This window comes from Myiozetetes cayanensis, unplaced genomic scaffold, assembly GCF_022539395.1.
Source record: "Myiozetetes cayanensis isolate MyiCay16 unplaced genomic scaffold, myiCay2020 scf10, whole genome shotgun sequence".
NCBI lineage: Eukaryota > Metazoa > Chordata > Aves > Passeriformes > Tyrannidae > Myiozetetes > Myiozetetes cayanensis.
In genome coordinates this window covers 7897048-7910345 of record NW_026086605.1, presented here as the reverse complement: position 1 = coordinate 7910345, position 13298 = coordinate 7897048, and the positions used below count along the sequence as shown (strand labels likewise).

Genomic DNA, 13298 nt, shown 5'->3' with positions numbered 1-13298 from the left:
GGGGAGTCTTGCCATAAACTTTTTAGGAAAAAAATGCAAAACTCAAAGCTTCCTAAGGTTCCTTAAACACATACATGAAAGTAAATAATTGCCATGCTGGAGATAACCTCCTGTTCCCTGAAAATGAGGGGGCACCTCTGTCACCTGTAACACACCTCAGTGCCTCAGTCATACTGCAAATTGGATATCACAAAGAGGGCAAGCTCTGCTCTAAGCAACTTAGGGATGGTAATTCTCTTAGGAACTAATATTAGGACAAAGGCTGTTTGCTCTGTGAAGACATGGTAGCAAGGCAGCACTGGTGTATCAGAGCTGACCTGTCTGCTTACCCAGAAATAATCAGAGGTGTTGGCCAAAGGAAACAAACAGCCCTGGGACAGTCAGGACAGAAAGGCATTGTCACTTCTTGCCCTCTTTCCCCCAGTACTGCTATATATATGGTTTGTGGTGGACATGGTTTGGAGCAAAGAGACAAAGAATGTTCTCCTAAATTCATCTCGTGTAATCCCCATCAGTGAATACAATTTTTTTCAGGATTTGCAGTGTTTTGCAAATTTATATTTTTTCAGATAAGATGAACTCCACATAAAAAGTCAGCTACTGCATATTTCTGCATAAAAATCTTACTGGAGCATCCAGCAGTTCTTGGGGTGTGGAAAAAGCTGAAATTTGTAATCAAGGTCCAAAGACTGAGGGTTTTTTTTGTTGTCCAGAAATTGCAGTGGTTCTAATTTTTATATTTTTTTCAAGACAGTTATTAATATGATTCAAAATTTCATGGTGCATTTTAGGTCAGATATTGGTGAAGTAATAAGGACATACAGTATTTACACTACATACCTGGTAAAGGCAATTCAGTTATATTTTTAACTGGGGCATTTATGTGCAAACACTCCTGTATGTCTTAGATGTTAATTTTTTACCACAGCAAATTATGGTAAGTAAAGCTGCCTATGAAGTAGGTTTAGAAGAATTTTACCTGTAATTCTCCTTTTTTTTTGACTTGTTTATTCCCAAGTATATGTTTTTTTTACTTCTGGTAAGATGGAGTCTGGCCTTTAGCAAATACTTGACCTGGTTATGAATATTCCTTTTCATCTCCATTCTGTCTGCTGATTCTGAGAAAATGCTTCCACTGAGGATTTTACCTCCAGTGTTAGATACAAAAGTTCTGAAGTATATATGTCTTGTTATTGCAAACACTAGTTGGAATAGATATGCCTAAATAGATTTTGTAGTCTCTGTTCCTAAGGTAGAGTTATGGTAGAGTCTGTGGATTAATTGGCCAGACAATTCAGCATTGTGTACACTGGTACAGATTATGAAAAAGTATTGATCAGTGCTCTGTGGAATAGAGATACTCATTAATGTACTTTTGTTCTCTTTAGTTTTCTCTGTCTTGTACCTGATGAAGCAAAGTCTTCATACCACGTGGAGGGTACAGGTTATGATACTTACCTCAGAGATGCCCACAGACAAGTAAGTCAGTGAAGTCCTGCTTGGTCCTTAAGAATTTGAAATGCTTATGAGAATATACAAATGGTTCTGTAAATAGTCCTAATAAATGCATCTTTTGGTAAGGAAAGGTGGGGAAATTCAATTTTCGTTTTCTAATGAAAATTTACCTTTGGAGATCTTTTGATGATGAATTCACCTTGTATAGCTCTAGGGGGAGTAATGGATGACATTAAATGCATTAATATTCATATAACAAATACAGTGAGAGAAAATCTGAACCGTGGAAAGATTCTTAATTTGCTTTTGCATTTATCTGCATTCTCTTGGAGAATTGCCTGCCAAGCTGTTTGAAAGAACTAAAGAGAAATTAAAATGCTGCATAGGAGTTATGCAATCTGGGACTTTGAAAATAAAAGCTCATCACGGGGAATGTGCAGCCTAAGGCATTCAGGTTGGAAGTTGGGAGGTTGGGTAGCTAGGGAAAGCTTTATGGTTTACTGCTTTGAAATAAATGCAAGTTTTATTTTTACAAATATAATATAAAGTTTCCTTGGTCAGAGGACAATCCCTGTTTGCAGCTTTCATATTGAAGTCCTGTGAATCTTCTAAAATAGAAAAAATTATGCAAAGGAGCAGAGTAACCGAGAGCTATATTTGGTAGGTAATTCAAAAATTCCATAACCTTGGAATTATGTTATCAGCAGTTTAAGATGGGAAGCTCAAATTTCTGTATTTATTATATTGCTTTATCTCCTGAAGTAATCTCTCCTGAAAAGAAAGGGAATAGGGAATAGAAAATAGAGAATAAGGAAACAAGGGTTGATGTAAAATTCCCCTATCTTCTATTCTTGGATGCCAGAAACCACTTATCATCTTTGTCTTTCTTTCGTGCCTTGGGAAAAAGAGTATTCTGGAATTTATTAGAGAGCAGAATTGGTTTCTGTCACTTCCTGACAATGATATGGCTACTGTTAAAATATTTCCCCCCTAAGAATAGCCCTGCCTATTGCTGTTATTACTTCCAAATAGCTGTTCTGCTTCCGTATTTCTGTTCCTGGAAGGCTGCACAGGTAGGTAGGCTACATGCAGTGCAGAATTTCTGTTTTCTCTCTCTTTTGCTTCTGTTTGTTCCTGTGTTCCTTATTTTTTCTGCTATAACATATGCTCCTTTCAAGGTATAATTCCTTGAAAGTGAAACATCAGGCAGTAAATGAGGGACAGAGGTTGAGAAAGACTGTTAGGAGAGATAGGAAACAAAAAGAGGCAAGAGGAAACCCTGAAGTTCTCTTAATTTGTGTGAAAATATATATGTATATATATTTGCATATACACAGGCCTTTCCTGTCCTGGGAATTAGGGAACAACACAGTTTGGGTAGCAAGAAAAACTACACATAATGTAGTTAAAATGTGGTAATGTACTGGCAAGAAGAATGTGTAAGAATGCAATTCCTGCTTTAGAAGGACCCTGATCAGGATGTGTATTGTTGGCTTTGCTTTGTGCTTTGGCCCCAGCTGCTTTTTGGGAGCTCTGTTCTCCACTGGTTGTTTCTCAAGCTACCTTAATAGCAGGAACGTCAAAAAGAAAATGAGGTACCTGCTGATAGTGTTTACAATGACTGTTCTTTTTGAGCTCAGAGCTTTCATGTAGCTACAGATTATAATTTTAAGGTGTATGTACTATTCAAAGGAAATTAAATTGTTTCCATGGAGATTTAGGTCTGTTTTCCTAACTACTTTTTTCTAGTTCCGGGATTATTGTGTCATTTGCTTACGGTGGGAGTGGCCTTCATCTCCCAAATCTTTGGAAAAGTGCAATTTCGAAGCGTCATTTTTTGAAGGACACTTCTTGAAAGTCCTCTTTGAAAGAATGGGCAGGATTCTTGACCAGGTAAGAAAAAACAGGTTAGGAATTCCATTTCTGATACTTTCATCACTGCTAAAGGGCTGATAAGGTCCTGTGGATTCCCATCAGTCAGTTTTCTATTATAGTTTCGTATTACTGTGTAATGTCCCATGTCCTTGGTGCAGGTCTCTGTAGATTGCAGGATGTTACAGTGATCAGTATTATCAGTTTAACAAAAGCAAGAACAAAAACTCTCTTATCTTTGTTAGCCACCTTTTTGTGCACCGAATGTTTTATTGACCAGAAATATCATTTAAATTGAGCGAGGAAAGTATATTCTTAAGATAAAAGATGAAGGGAAGATAGTGTCTTAGAAATTCCTAAGGTAGTATCTTAGGAATCCTTCAGTCTTAGCATTTTTCTGTTCTGTTTTCATTTTACAGTGTTTGTTGTAAAATGGTTCTGTTTTCATTTTACAGCATTTACACTTAAAAAGCATGTACATATTGCAGTAAATAAAATATGATACGTCTTCTTTCTGCCACATTTCAGTGAACTTCCATCTGAAGTCTTGTTCAGGAAGCAGTTTATGTCACTGTGTAAGGTGAAAAGAACTTACTGCATCACTGCTAATACTTTCCCCGTTTTTTCAGTTTTTAAAAAACTTACCAGTGAAAGTTTCTATACAGTCTTGTTTTCTGTCTGTGATGTGAAGTAGGTTTTTTCCTGTTTGATTATCTTCAAATAATAAAAATATATCTGCTAAAGGCAAACAAATGAGGTAAAACCTGACAGGCTCTGAAAAACTTCCGAAAAAGTGGTGTGACATGTCAGATCCAGATTAGTACAAAAGAATTAAAAGAAGCTGACTTTTTCTGATGCCTCTTTGTTTCTCTTTGGCCAGTTCGGAAAACCTGGACTGTCTGGGGAGAAAGGGAGGGTTTAGGGAGGTGAGGAGGTGGTTGCCCTTTGTGGAAACTTAGACTTTCTTTGCCTTCTCTAAACTCTGGGCTTATGTTCCTCAAGTCAATGTTACTGCTTTATTTCAGGAAGATAATTTTTCCTTTCCAGTGAAAGTGAGTCCTGAAAATCTCGAGTACCCTCCCTGTAATACCAGCTGGAGTGGCTACAAATGTGGTTGTACCAGTTTCAGAAGCTTGTACAATTCTTTCCTGTGTTGCATGTGGAGCTATCTGCAGAATAAACAATTGGCTGTGGTAGTGCCAGATTTCCTGGTCGTAAGCAGACAAGAACCATTTGAACCTATAAATGCACGGGGAACATGTCAGGAAGCCAGTAGCAGCCTTTAGGTCAGCTCTGTGAGTGGTCAGGGGAACACTCTGATGTGATTCTATGATGCCAGAAAACTTTGCAGAGGTGGTAGGTGTCACTGAGGTAGTTTCTGGCAGAAGATAGCTGAGGCACACAAGTGAAGTGAATTGTTTCAAGTACCCCATCTGCTAGACACTACCTTCTTCCTCCTGCTAATACTATAAATTTCTATGGAACTGACTGTTTGCTAAGAATTTTTTTTAACCTTCCTGAACTTCAAATTTTCCTGCATTTAATCTTTTCAGTTACAGGGAGTTTCTTTAGGTTGTTATCTGAAATGGGGCCGTCTTACTTAGTCTGCTGACATATGGACAGAAATAAAAGCTCTGTGTGAAGAGGCAGCTTTCCTTAAATGCTCTCAATTAGTTCAAATCACAGCAGCAATCTGTCTGAACAATGCAGCACCCGTTACTACTTTGTTTCCTTCTCTTCTTGTGAACACCAGATAATGCTCATTGCTTCAAAGCTTCCTAATCTATTGGCTGATTCAAATAGCTCTAAAGACCTTCTACAGATGAGCTAGGTAGGCAGTGAATGGATTTATGGAAGGAATTTGTGTCTCTCTCTGCAGAGTAGCTCTGCCATAATAACTCAAACTGTAGTGATCTCTTCTGCCTGTAACATCTCCGGTCCAGGGTCTTAAAGCTTCATTTGTTAGAGATTGAGATGAATTTATTGCTGGAGTACCACGTACAAAAATAACTGTCACTGACTGAAAGAAATACCTGCTTTCACTTCAGAAGATCTGTAGGGCAACTTTGCAATGCAACAGTGTGTGGTAACAAATTCAAGAATAAGGAACCTAAATATTAGTTAGGTGTCCATGTCTAGTCAGTGGACATTTTGTGAAAACAGCCCTGGTAGTCTCTGGAGCTCTCATGCTGAAAAGTAGATCTCTTCTAGTGCAAAGTGAATTCACCATCTCGGCTTGTGCAACTGTATGGACTGAGAGCTCCTCTCAGGTGGCTGAACTGAGGTATCTGTTGCCCCAGCTGTTCCCACAGGCTTGTGGTTACAACATAGATCTTGCAGGATTCACCCTCTGTGGAACCATCAAGAGACCAGCAGATACTCTGGAGCATCTAAGATGGCAGGAGATGTTTGTGTGTTGTTAAGTGCATCAAGTGTCAGGTCTCTGCTGAGTAGGCTAATGCGAGCTTAGACATGTAGACATGGCTAAGTCTATCTGTCCTAATCTGAGGGTGGATTCTTCCAAACCTGAAAGAGGCAAGAATCTGTTCTCTGATTGTTCAGTGGGATGCTAACTTGAGAGCATAGAGATGATAATTTGAGGTCATTAAATCATCCTCTTCTAGATGTGATTATGCCAGTGAGGATATTACTACCAATATGCAGATACAGAGATGGAATGAGGGCCTTGTAATCCACTTAAATCAACAAGGTTGATTGAAAAGATGTACCAAAGAAATGTTTGTCCATATCTTGTCAATGTAGTCTGTTCTGGCATTGAATAGATAGAATGAAATTCCACCAGTTTGCAGATTTGGGGCTGAATAAAGTGTCAACTTGTTTTCACTGTGATGAGAAAATCAAAGATGAAAAAAACTATTTGGAACACATAGAAGCTGTGGTGAAAATACTTACTTTTATGGAAATGAGTTTCTTACTAGAATGGTAAAGTCCTTTATACTAGGTCCTAATTTTTTTCTAGAAAATTAGGTACTATTTTTTTCCTTATGAATGATGAGCATCATTCAGTGTCTGACAGTGTTGCATCTCCCATTTGGTTGATTTGCAGAAAGGAGGTAGAAAAGCAGCTCAGAATTTCATGCTGCTTTCCCAGCCCAGGACTGTCTCATCTCCCATAGCATGCTGCCACAAGATGACCAGGCCTTCTGCAATGCTTCTTACCCAGAAAAAAAAATGAAGCAGAGGAGAAATAACATATTAGCCATAAAGATGTATTTGTCTCTGCCAATTTCCTGAGCTCATATGCTTCAGAGTTTCTCAGCAGAAGCAAGCAGATGTTTAATCTAAGCTGATTCCATGCTATTTGTTTAGCTGAAAAAGTGTTTTACATGAAGAGGACTTAGGCTACGATAAATAAACAAGAGTGCAGAAGCTTCAAGTGGTTGTAGCAGTTTTACAGATAATAATATCTAATATTCAGCTGTCATAATCACATCACTGCTGTTGTGAAGAGCAGAAATTGGACCTGTCTTCTGATCTAACTTTTTATCTTTCTGTATTCATAACCCTGTATAGAAGGTTCTGGTAGTTAAATAAACACAAGCTGGGTGAAGAGAAGCCAGCATGAAAATAACTAAGCACTGTGTTTTCCCTTTTTTGCAGCCCTATGATGTAAATTTACAAGTTACGTCAGTGTTGTCCAAACTGTCCCTGTTTCCCCATCCTCATATACATGAATACCTTTTGGATCCTTATGTAAATCTTGCCTCTGGCTGCAAGTCTCTCTTCTCTGTGATTGTCAGGGTGAGTAAACACACAGGTAATACTTACATGTGGCTATAAAGCAGAAATATATTTAATAACTTTGTAATTAGTGGTAGTAGTTGCTGGGTAGTTGAAGTTGGCAAATGGTTTCTCTCTGAAAGCAGATACTTGAAGTCTTGATTTGAGTCAAGATTTTGGATTTTCTACCAAAAATATTGAAAATGTATTTCATGTATTTAGAATTTTTTGTTGCTTAGTTTCATTGTGTAGATGCAAGGTATTCCCTCTGGCAATGACATTGCTTTAAACTGGACTAGGTCACATTGCTGACACTTGCAGGCAAAGTCAGGTAGTGCCATGGGAACAGGCCAAGTACAGGTTTGCACCTGGATGGGAAAGAGATGGTTTTGATACACACACACGAACACTCCTTAATGCCCTGTGCCTGGCTGAGTGTCTTTGCTCAGGCACGTCTTTTTTTTCTGATTAAGGCTGTTCTTGATGATGTAGTCCTGGATTTATTGAAAGTCCCCTTCTCCCCCTCTCTGATTCCATCTTCCTGACAGACCTGCATCCTAGAAGTGCTGGCTGGGTGCCTGTCACACTGCAATCTTCCTAGTCAGAATCCCTCGCTTACCCCACGCACCAGCTGTTATTAAGCTGGTCAGGAGCTTGTTAATGCTGCTTGCCCAGTACTGACAGAGGGCTTGGCTCCCTTCTTTCCAGCAGCCATATCCATTCAAAAATACAAATCTTCACTCTCTCCCCTTATGCTTTCCCTAAACCCATAAATTTACTGGTCAATTGCCTGCATCAACATTTACTAAGACAGATTAATCATCCACATAATTAAAACAAGTAATGCCATTTGTGACAACAGCAAGTAAGGCATTTGTATCTCTTTGCTTCCCGCACCCTCTTTTGGGGCAGAGCAGCTGCTCCACGTGCTGTTCTGTGACCCTGTGAGGAGGCTGAAGTGGGTCTGTGTCCTGGGCACCAAAACTGTCATTAACCTTGCTGCCAGGCACTCTGCAGAGGTGGTAACTTTGTGTGTCCATGGCATTGGGCTTTACAGGTCGTCGGGGACCTCATGGTAAGAATCCAGCGCATCCCAGATTTCACTCCCAAACTGCTGCTGGTCAGAAAACGCCTGCTGGGCTTGGAGCCCGAAGGGCCCATGTGAGTAAATAACGCTGCGTATTGTCCAAGACCCACGGCTGGTTTTGTGTGTACCAGTCCTGACTCCCCGCAATTTTCTCTCTGTCCCAGCATTGACCACATGACGTTACTAGAGGGCGTGATTGTGCTGGAAGAGTTCTGCAAGGAGCTGGCAGCGATCGCCTTTGTGAAGTACCACACCTCGGCCACGCCGTGAGCAGCCCTGGGGGGTCAGGCTGGGAAGCCGCCGGGCTCCCTTCAGCCACAAGTCCACTGACAACAGTCAAAGAGAAGAGGTGGTGCCTCCTGGAAAAAATGGAAGGGGACGTTTGGCAGAACTGGAAAACAAGTTCCTTTCACCAGATGTTCAGATTGCAAGAGAGGGGGATTCAAATGGACCTAGAATATGAGTGAAGGCGTTTTGGGAGAAACCAATACATAGCATTTCTAGCCACTGTGTGCAGAGCTGCAAAAGCTGCATGAAGAACCACAGACATCAGACCTTGGTTATTCTAATGACAATGTTTAGAGAGTTTGGTCTTATGTTCTGGGGCTCACATGTACTTTGTGACCATATTACTTTTAAAAAGCAAATTAATTTTATAACATTTTTATGTCTTAATTCTTTTTCTTTTCAGTTGGAGATATGAAAGGAAATCATAGTTGCAAAGTATGTTATTAAAAATGATGAGGTTCAAAAACTTCACCAATCCATATACAGTAGGATATGTTAATGAGGGGTCATTTTTGTTTTGATGGATCTTAAAGACAACTCTGAGCTTGATTCCTCAGTGGATTACTTCAAGAGATATGACATAAAATCAATACTGATGAAATTAATCCTGATTCGGCATCACATCCATAACAAATATATCTGAAATGTACATGTTTGTAGCATGCTTGTCTCTGTCATTCCAAGCTGTTGATCTCAGGTCATCTGCATAACTAGATTTGCTTTAGGTTTTTTCATGAGAATTGTTTGACCCATGTCCCCTTTATAGAGGGGTTAATTCTAGGTCATCAGTAGTTGTTGCTGAAACAGTATTTTTAATTTCTTTTAAATTGGTATATAGCCTGAATTGGTTTAAGAATCTCCCGTGCCTTGGAAATTGGCAGCATTCTGTTATTTTTTGAGATGTTTCTATTGCTTACCTAACCATCCCAGTGATGCCAACTCAGTTAAAGCATTGATAATTTATACAGGACCAAAATTTGCACCTGCTTTTTGTGAAGGTGGGATGCAGGAATGCCTTTCAGTGAATCTTTGTCAGTGTGAATGCCATCACCCAGGGCAGGTGTTGGCACTGCAAGTGGAGGACACGTCAGTGTTCTTTGCTTCTGCTGGTGGCAGCCTGCACTTGGGAGAGTCCTTGCTGAGCACTGGCAGGTGTGGGGGGCTGTGCTTGAACCTTCCAGGCACACTGGATGTCTGGGGTGAGAGACCTGTCCTGCTCTCACACCGGTGTGCAGGACCCCTCCCTTGAACTACCGAGCAGGGTAGAGCTTCACTCCTCCTGTTTACATTGTATTTCTTCATTTGTCTTTCCTCCTGCCCCGTTTGCACAGCTAAAGCCCATTTCAGACCTCATTGCTCACATGCAGTGATGGACTAATTTACCCAGTCACTCAAATTTTTCTGGATTTACATGACTATACCAGAGGATCAGATTTTGCTCTGAATCCATGCCTTTGAGGTCTTGTTTTTTAATATTTATGGAACCTGAGTGTTGAGAGGCCTTTTAAGTTAGCAGGTTAATTAGAGCAGCGTCACAGTTAATGGGCTAAATTTATTCTTGTCACCAGTGAAGAGGGTTCTGCTCTAAAAGCTTCCAGTACAGGTTCAGCTGGAGAAAGTAGCTTTGGAACTGGGGAAACATTTTGGCAGGTAAATCCTGTATGCAATGTACTGAGACACTTTTAAAAAGTGTGGCATTTCTCTGGCAAACAGAAGCATATTTTACGTCCTCACCTGTTTGGGTGAGGATTTTTTTTCTTATGAATTTAGCCCAAAATTGTTTTCATGTCCAAATAGCACAGTAGGAGAAAGTTTAAAAAAATGACACTTTTTTTCATTTTTGTTCTTTAGAAACACAGCTTAAAAACAGCAAATCATTTTTAGTGATCTGTATTGCAGTTGGTCTGCATTAGAAGCTTCACTGATACCTGACACATAGTTTAGAACACATTGATGTCTTTGCAGAGAGATGTTTAATACATATATTTGTTATAAATAAGGTCCCAATTCAGCAAAACACTTAAAGATAAGCTTAATTTTAGGAATTTTGTCCTTAAACTCCAATTTTTTACATGAACAAAGTTAAGCTGTTGAGCACAAATAATGATACTTTACTGAATTTGGGTCTTTTTTGGTTTTGCTTGACCTTAATTACTTTTTCCTCAAATTTTCTATTTTCATTATTTATTTTGTTTAAAGTGTATGCTCCAGAGTACTTCTAATGTCCCAATTTCAGTGGAAACTGGAAGCAATAATGCTACTCTAAATGAAAGTGAGAGAAATGTTAAAACTTCCAAGAGCATTCCAAGTAATATAAGAATTTATAAAGCCATTCAAGAGATGCCTGATCTCAAATGAAGGCATTAACATCACCTCTTTTGTTGTCATTGCTGTTTTCACTGATACCTGAGCTCATTACACTGTAATGCCTCTGTGGCATTTTAATGCAAAACAGTTTGCCAAGCTGCAAACACAGTTCCTTAACCTGGTCCACGAGAAAAAGAAGTAGATATAACTATAATCAGTCTGAAATTCAGGCTGTAATTGTACAGTCTCCGGTGACATTGGTGATGTCCTTGCAAACCAAATGTTATTTAGTTGATAAATTTATAAGACATGGATCCATCCTGATAGAAGTGAAGCAAATCCTTAAAGTTGCTTTAGCCTAAACTGTCCATGTGAGTGCTGCCTCCAAACCCTTAATTACCATACCTGATAACAATGACCTTTATTTTTGTAAAAGTGATTTAATCTTCCTTAAGAGATGGAACTCGTTTCATTATTTTTGTGGTGATACTTTTCATGCACTTTTTTTTTTGAAAAAAAACAAGGTTAGAAGATAGTTGAGGTCCATGTTTTCACCTTTTCAATCTATGCATGTCATTGAGGTGCCCATTTTGTGTGTATGTGTGTATGTGTGTCTGTATGTGGTTATTTATTACCCAGAGAGGGACACCTGAGAAAATACAAGGCCTGAAGAGTTCATGGCGTATGCAGATCCTTCAGATGTCAGTGGAAATGTGAGTGCTTACCCCTTAGAAAATAGGGCCCACCAGTATTAGATTGGAATACTTAAGAGGTAATACTAGAATAATTTTTTATTTCAAAAAGCAGACCCAAACCACATTTTAATCCTGATGCACATGTGTGTAAATAGAAGCAATTTTTTACATTTTTTTTTCATTTATAGTATGTATTTGATTTAGACTCTGATTTAGAAGATTTTGTAATAAGCCATGTGCTAGCTCTGGTAGAACAAGTTTGTCCTTAGTTTCTCATATGACTGTAATATTGCTGGTATTCAGATCCTGTCTGTGTAATGTTCTTACTATATATTGTCTGTGCAATATAAAAGCTGTGACTTGATACACAGCTTGAGTCTGGCTTGTATATCACCTATGTGTATATATATATATATATATATATACACATATATATATATAAAAGGACCAGAATCCCGAGCTTGCTTACACTATGATTAGTGTAAAGATTGCCACACTTGGTTTTACAGGGCACAAGTAATCATGGAATGGCTTTGTAATGCATGGTAATTTCTACCATAACCCGCTGGGTAATCTCACAGATGACATTTTATTAGTGCTCTCTGTCTTGCTAAAAGGAATACTAACTCAAAGTGCTTGGTAAAATCTAAGGGTCCTGTAGTAGACCTGGGGCTACGTGGAAAATCCATACCTGATATTGCATATCATACAGGGTTTTCAAAACATGTCCTTCGTGCTTACTGTGCCCTGTAAAATAATGTAACTATATAAAATATATACTCCTTGTTTTGCCTCCTGCCTTGTTTACATTAAACAGAGGATATTCAGTAAAAATTTTCTATTAAACTTTGTGTAGGTCACTTACTAACAGTGTTGCCACGGTTTCACAGGTGTGGGATTTCCAGTGAGGAACTGTTGAAACAGCCACATTACCAGACATACAACATTAAGTTTTATGAAGGAGGTTGTGGTAAAATTCAACTTTTTGTGCTAAAAAATGCATGGAGGATTAAAAGGGATATTCTCAAAATAAATTAATTTCAATGAAGCGACTGCTTCTGTTATTACAGAATCCATAATACTTCTTGTATGGATGACCTTGAGACAGAAAATGTTTCAGCATTTTACATCATGCCTTTGATCCTGAAGTGCTCATTTATTTTGTGTCTGTCACTGCAGTGTCTTCTGGGATAAACCTGTACTGTCCTGTGCAGGGCTCGGAGTCAATCAGCATGCTCTTGCCCATGAAAATTGGAAGCTGAGAGAAATGGCCAGGATGGAGCCATCCTGAGCACAGATTAACATCTGCTCTTTCCTGAGAGCCCTGATATCTTTCCAGAAAGGCAGCAGCTGGTCAAGACCTTGGTTTTCTATTGCATTTGAGTGCAGAGTGCAGCAGTCACAACATTAGTTTATTGAATTGGGGACAAATGTCAGTCAGATATGTGAATAAGCATAATTTCTTCCTTCAGGGCCTTCAAGGAAGGCTTTTATACATAGGAGGTTATATATGTTTTTATATATTTTTAAACTGCATTTATTATGGGGTTTTCTTTGTTTTGTTGTCCTTCAGGTTTTCATCAGCCTTTGAAAAATCTTGTCTCTCTGTAGGATCCCCTCTGAGGGATACACTTGGATGTTAAGCTGTTTCTCCTCAGTATTTAACAGCTGCAAGTGCTCTTGCATCTTTACAAGAACAGTGCTACAGCAAGATGATGCACTTGACAGCTTTTTTATAGCTCTCTGCATCTTTCCCCCATCCTCTTGGGTCTTGGAGATTGTCATCTCCTACCCCAGATGGTTTATTTGCTATGCCTACATGAGGCATTTAGAGATTTAGGAACACTTTGCTT

The 13298-nt window shown here is 39.0% G+C and overlaps 1 protein-coding gene across 1 annotated transcript in view; it reads left to right on the top strand.

Annotated features, from left to right (window-relative positions):
• The window catches only part of FHIP2A (FHF complex subunit HOOK interacting protein 2A), a 34194-nt gene extending 21701 nt beyond the window's left edge, over nt 1-12493 (top strand). Inside the window, exons 13-17 of the mRNA XM_050337150.1 lie at nt 1389-1479; nt 3205-3348; nt 6949-7089; nt 8126-8229; nt 8320-12493. Coding sequence (XP_050193107.1) covers nt 1389-1479; nt 3205-3348; nt 6949-7089; nt 8126-8229; nt 8320-8425 — 586 coding nt within the window. The 3' untranslated portion in view covers nt 8426-12493. The remainder of the gene's footprint in view (nt 1-1388; nt 1480-3204; nt 3349-6948; nt 7090-8125; nt 8230-8319) is intronic.
• The last annotated feature ends 805 nt before the right edge of the window (nt 12494-13298 follow it).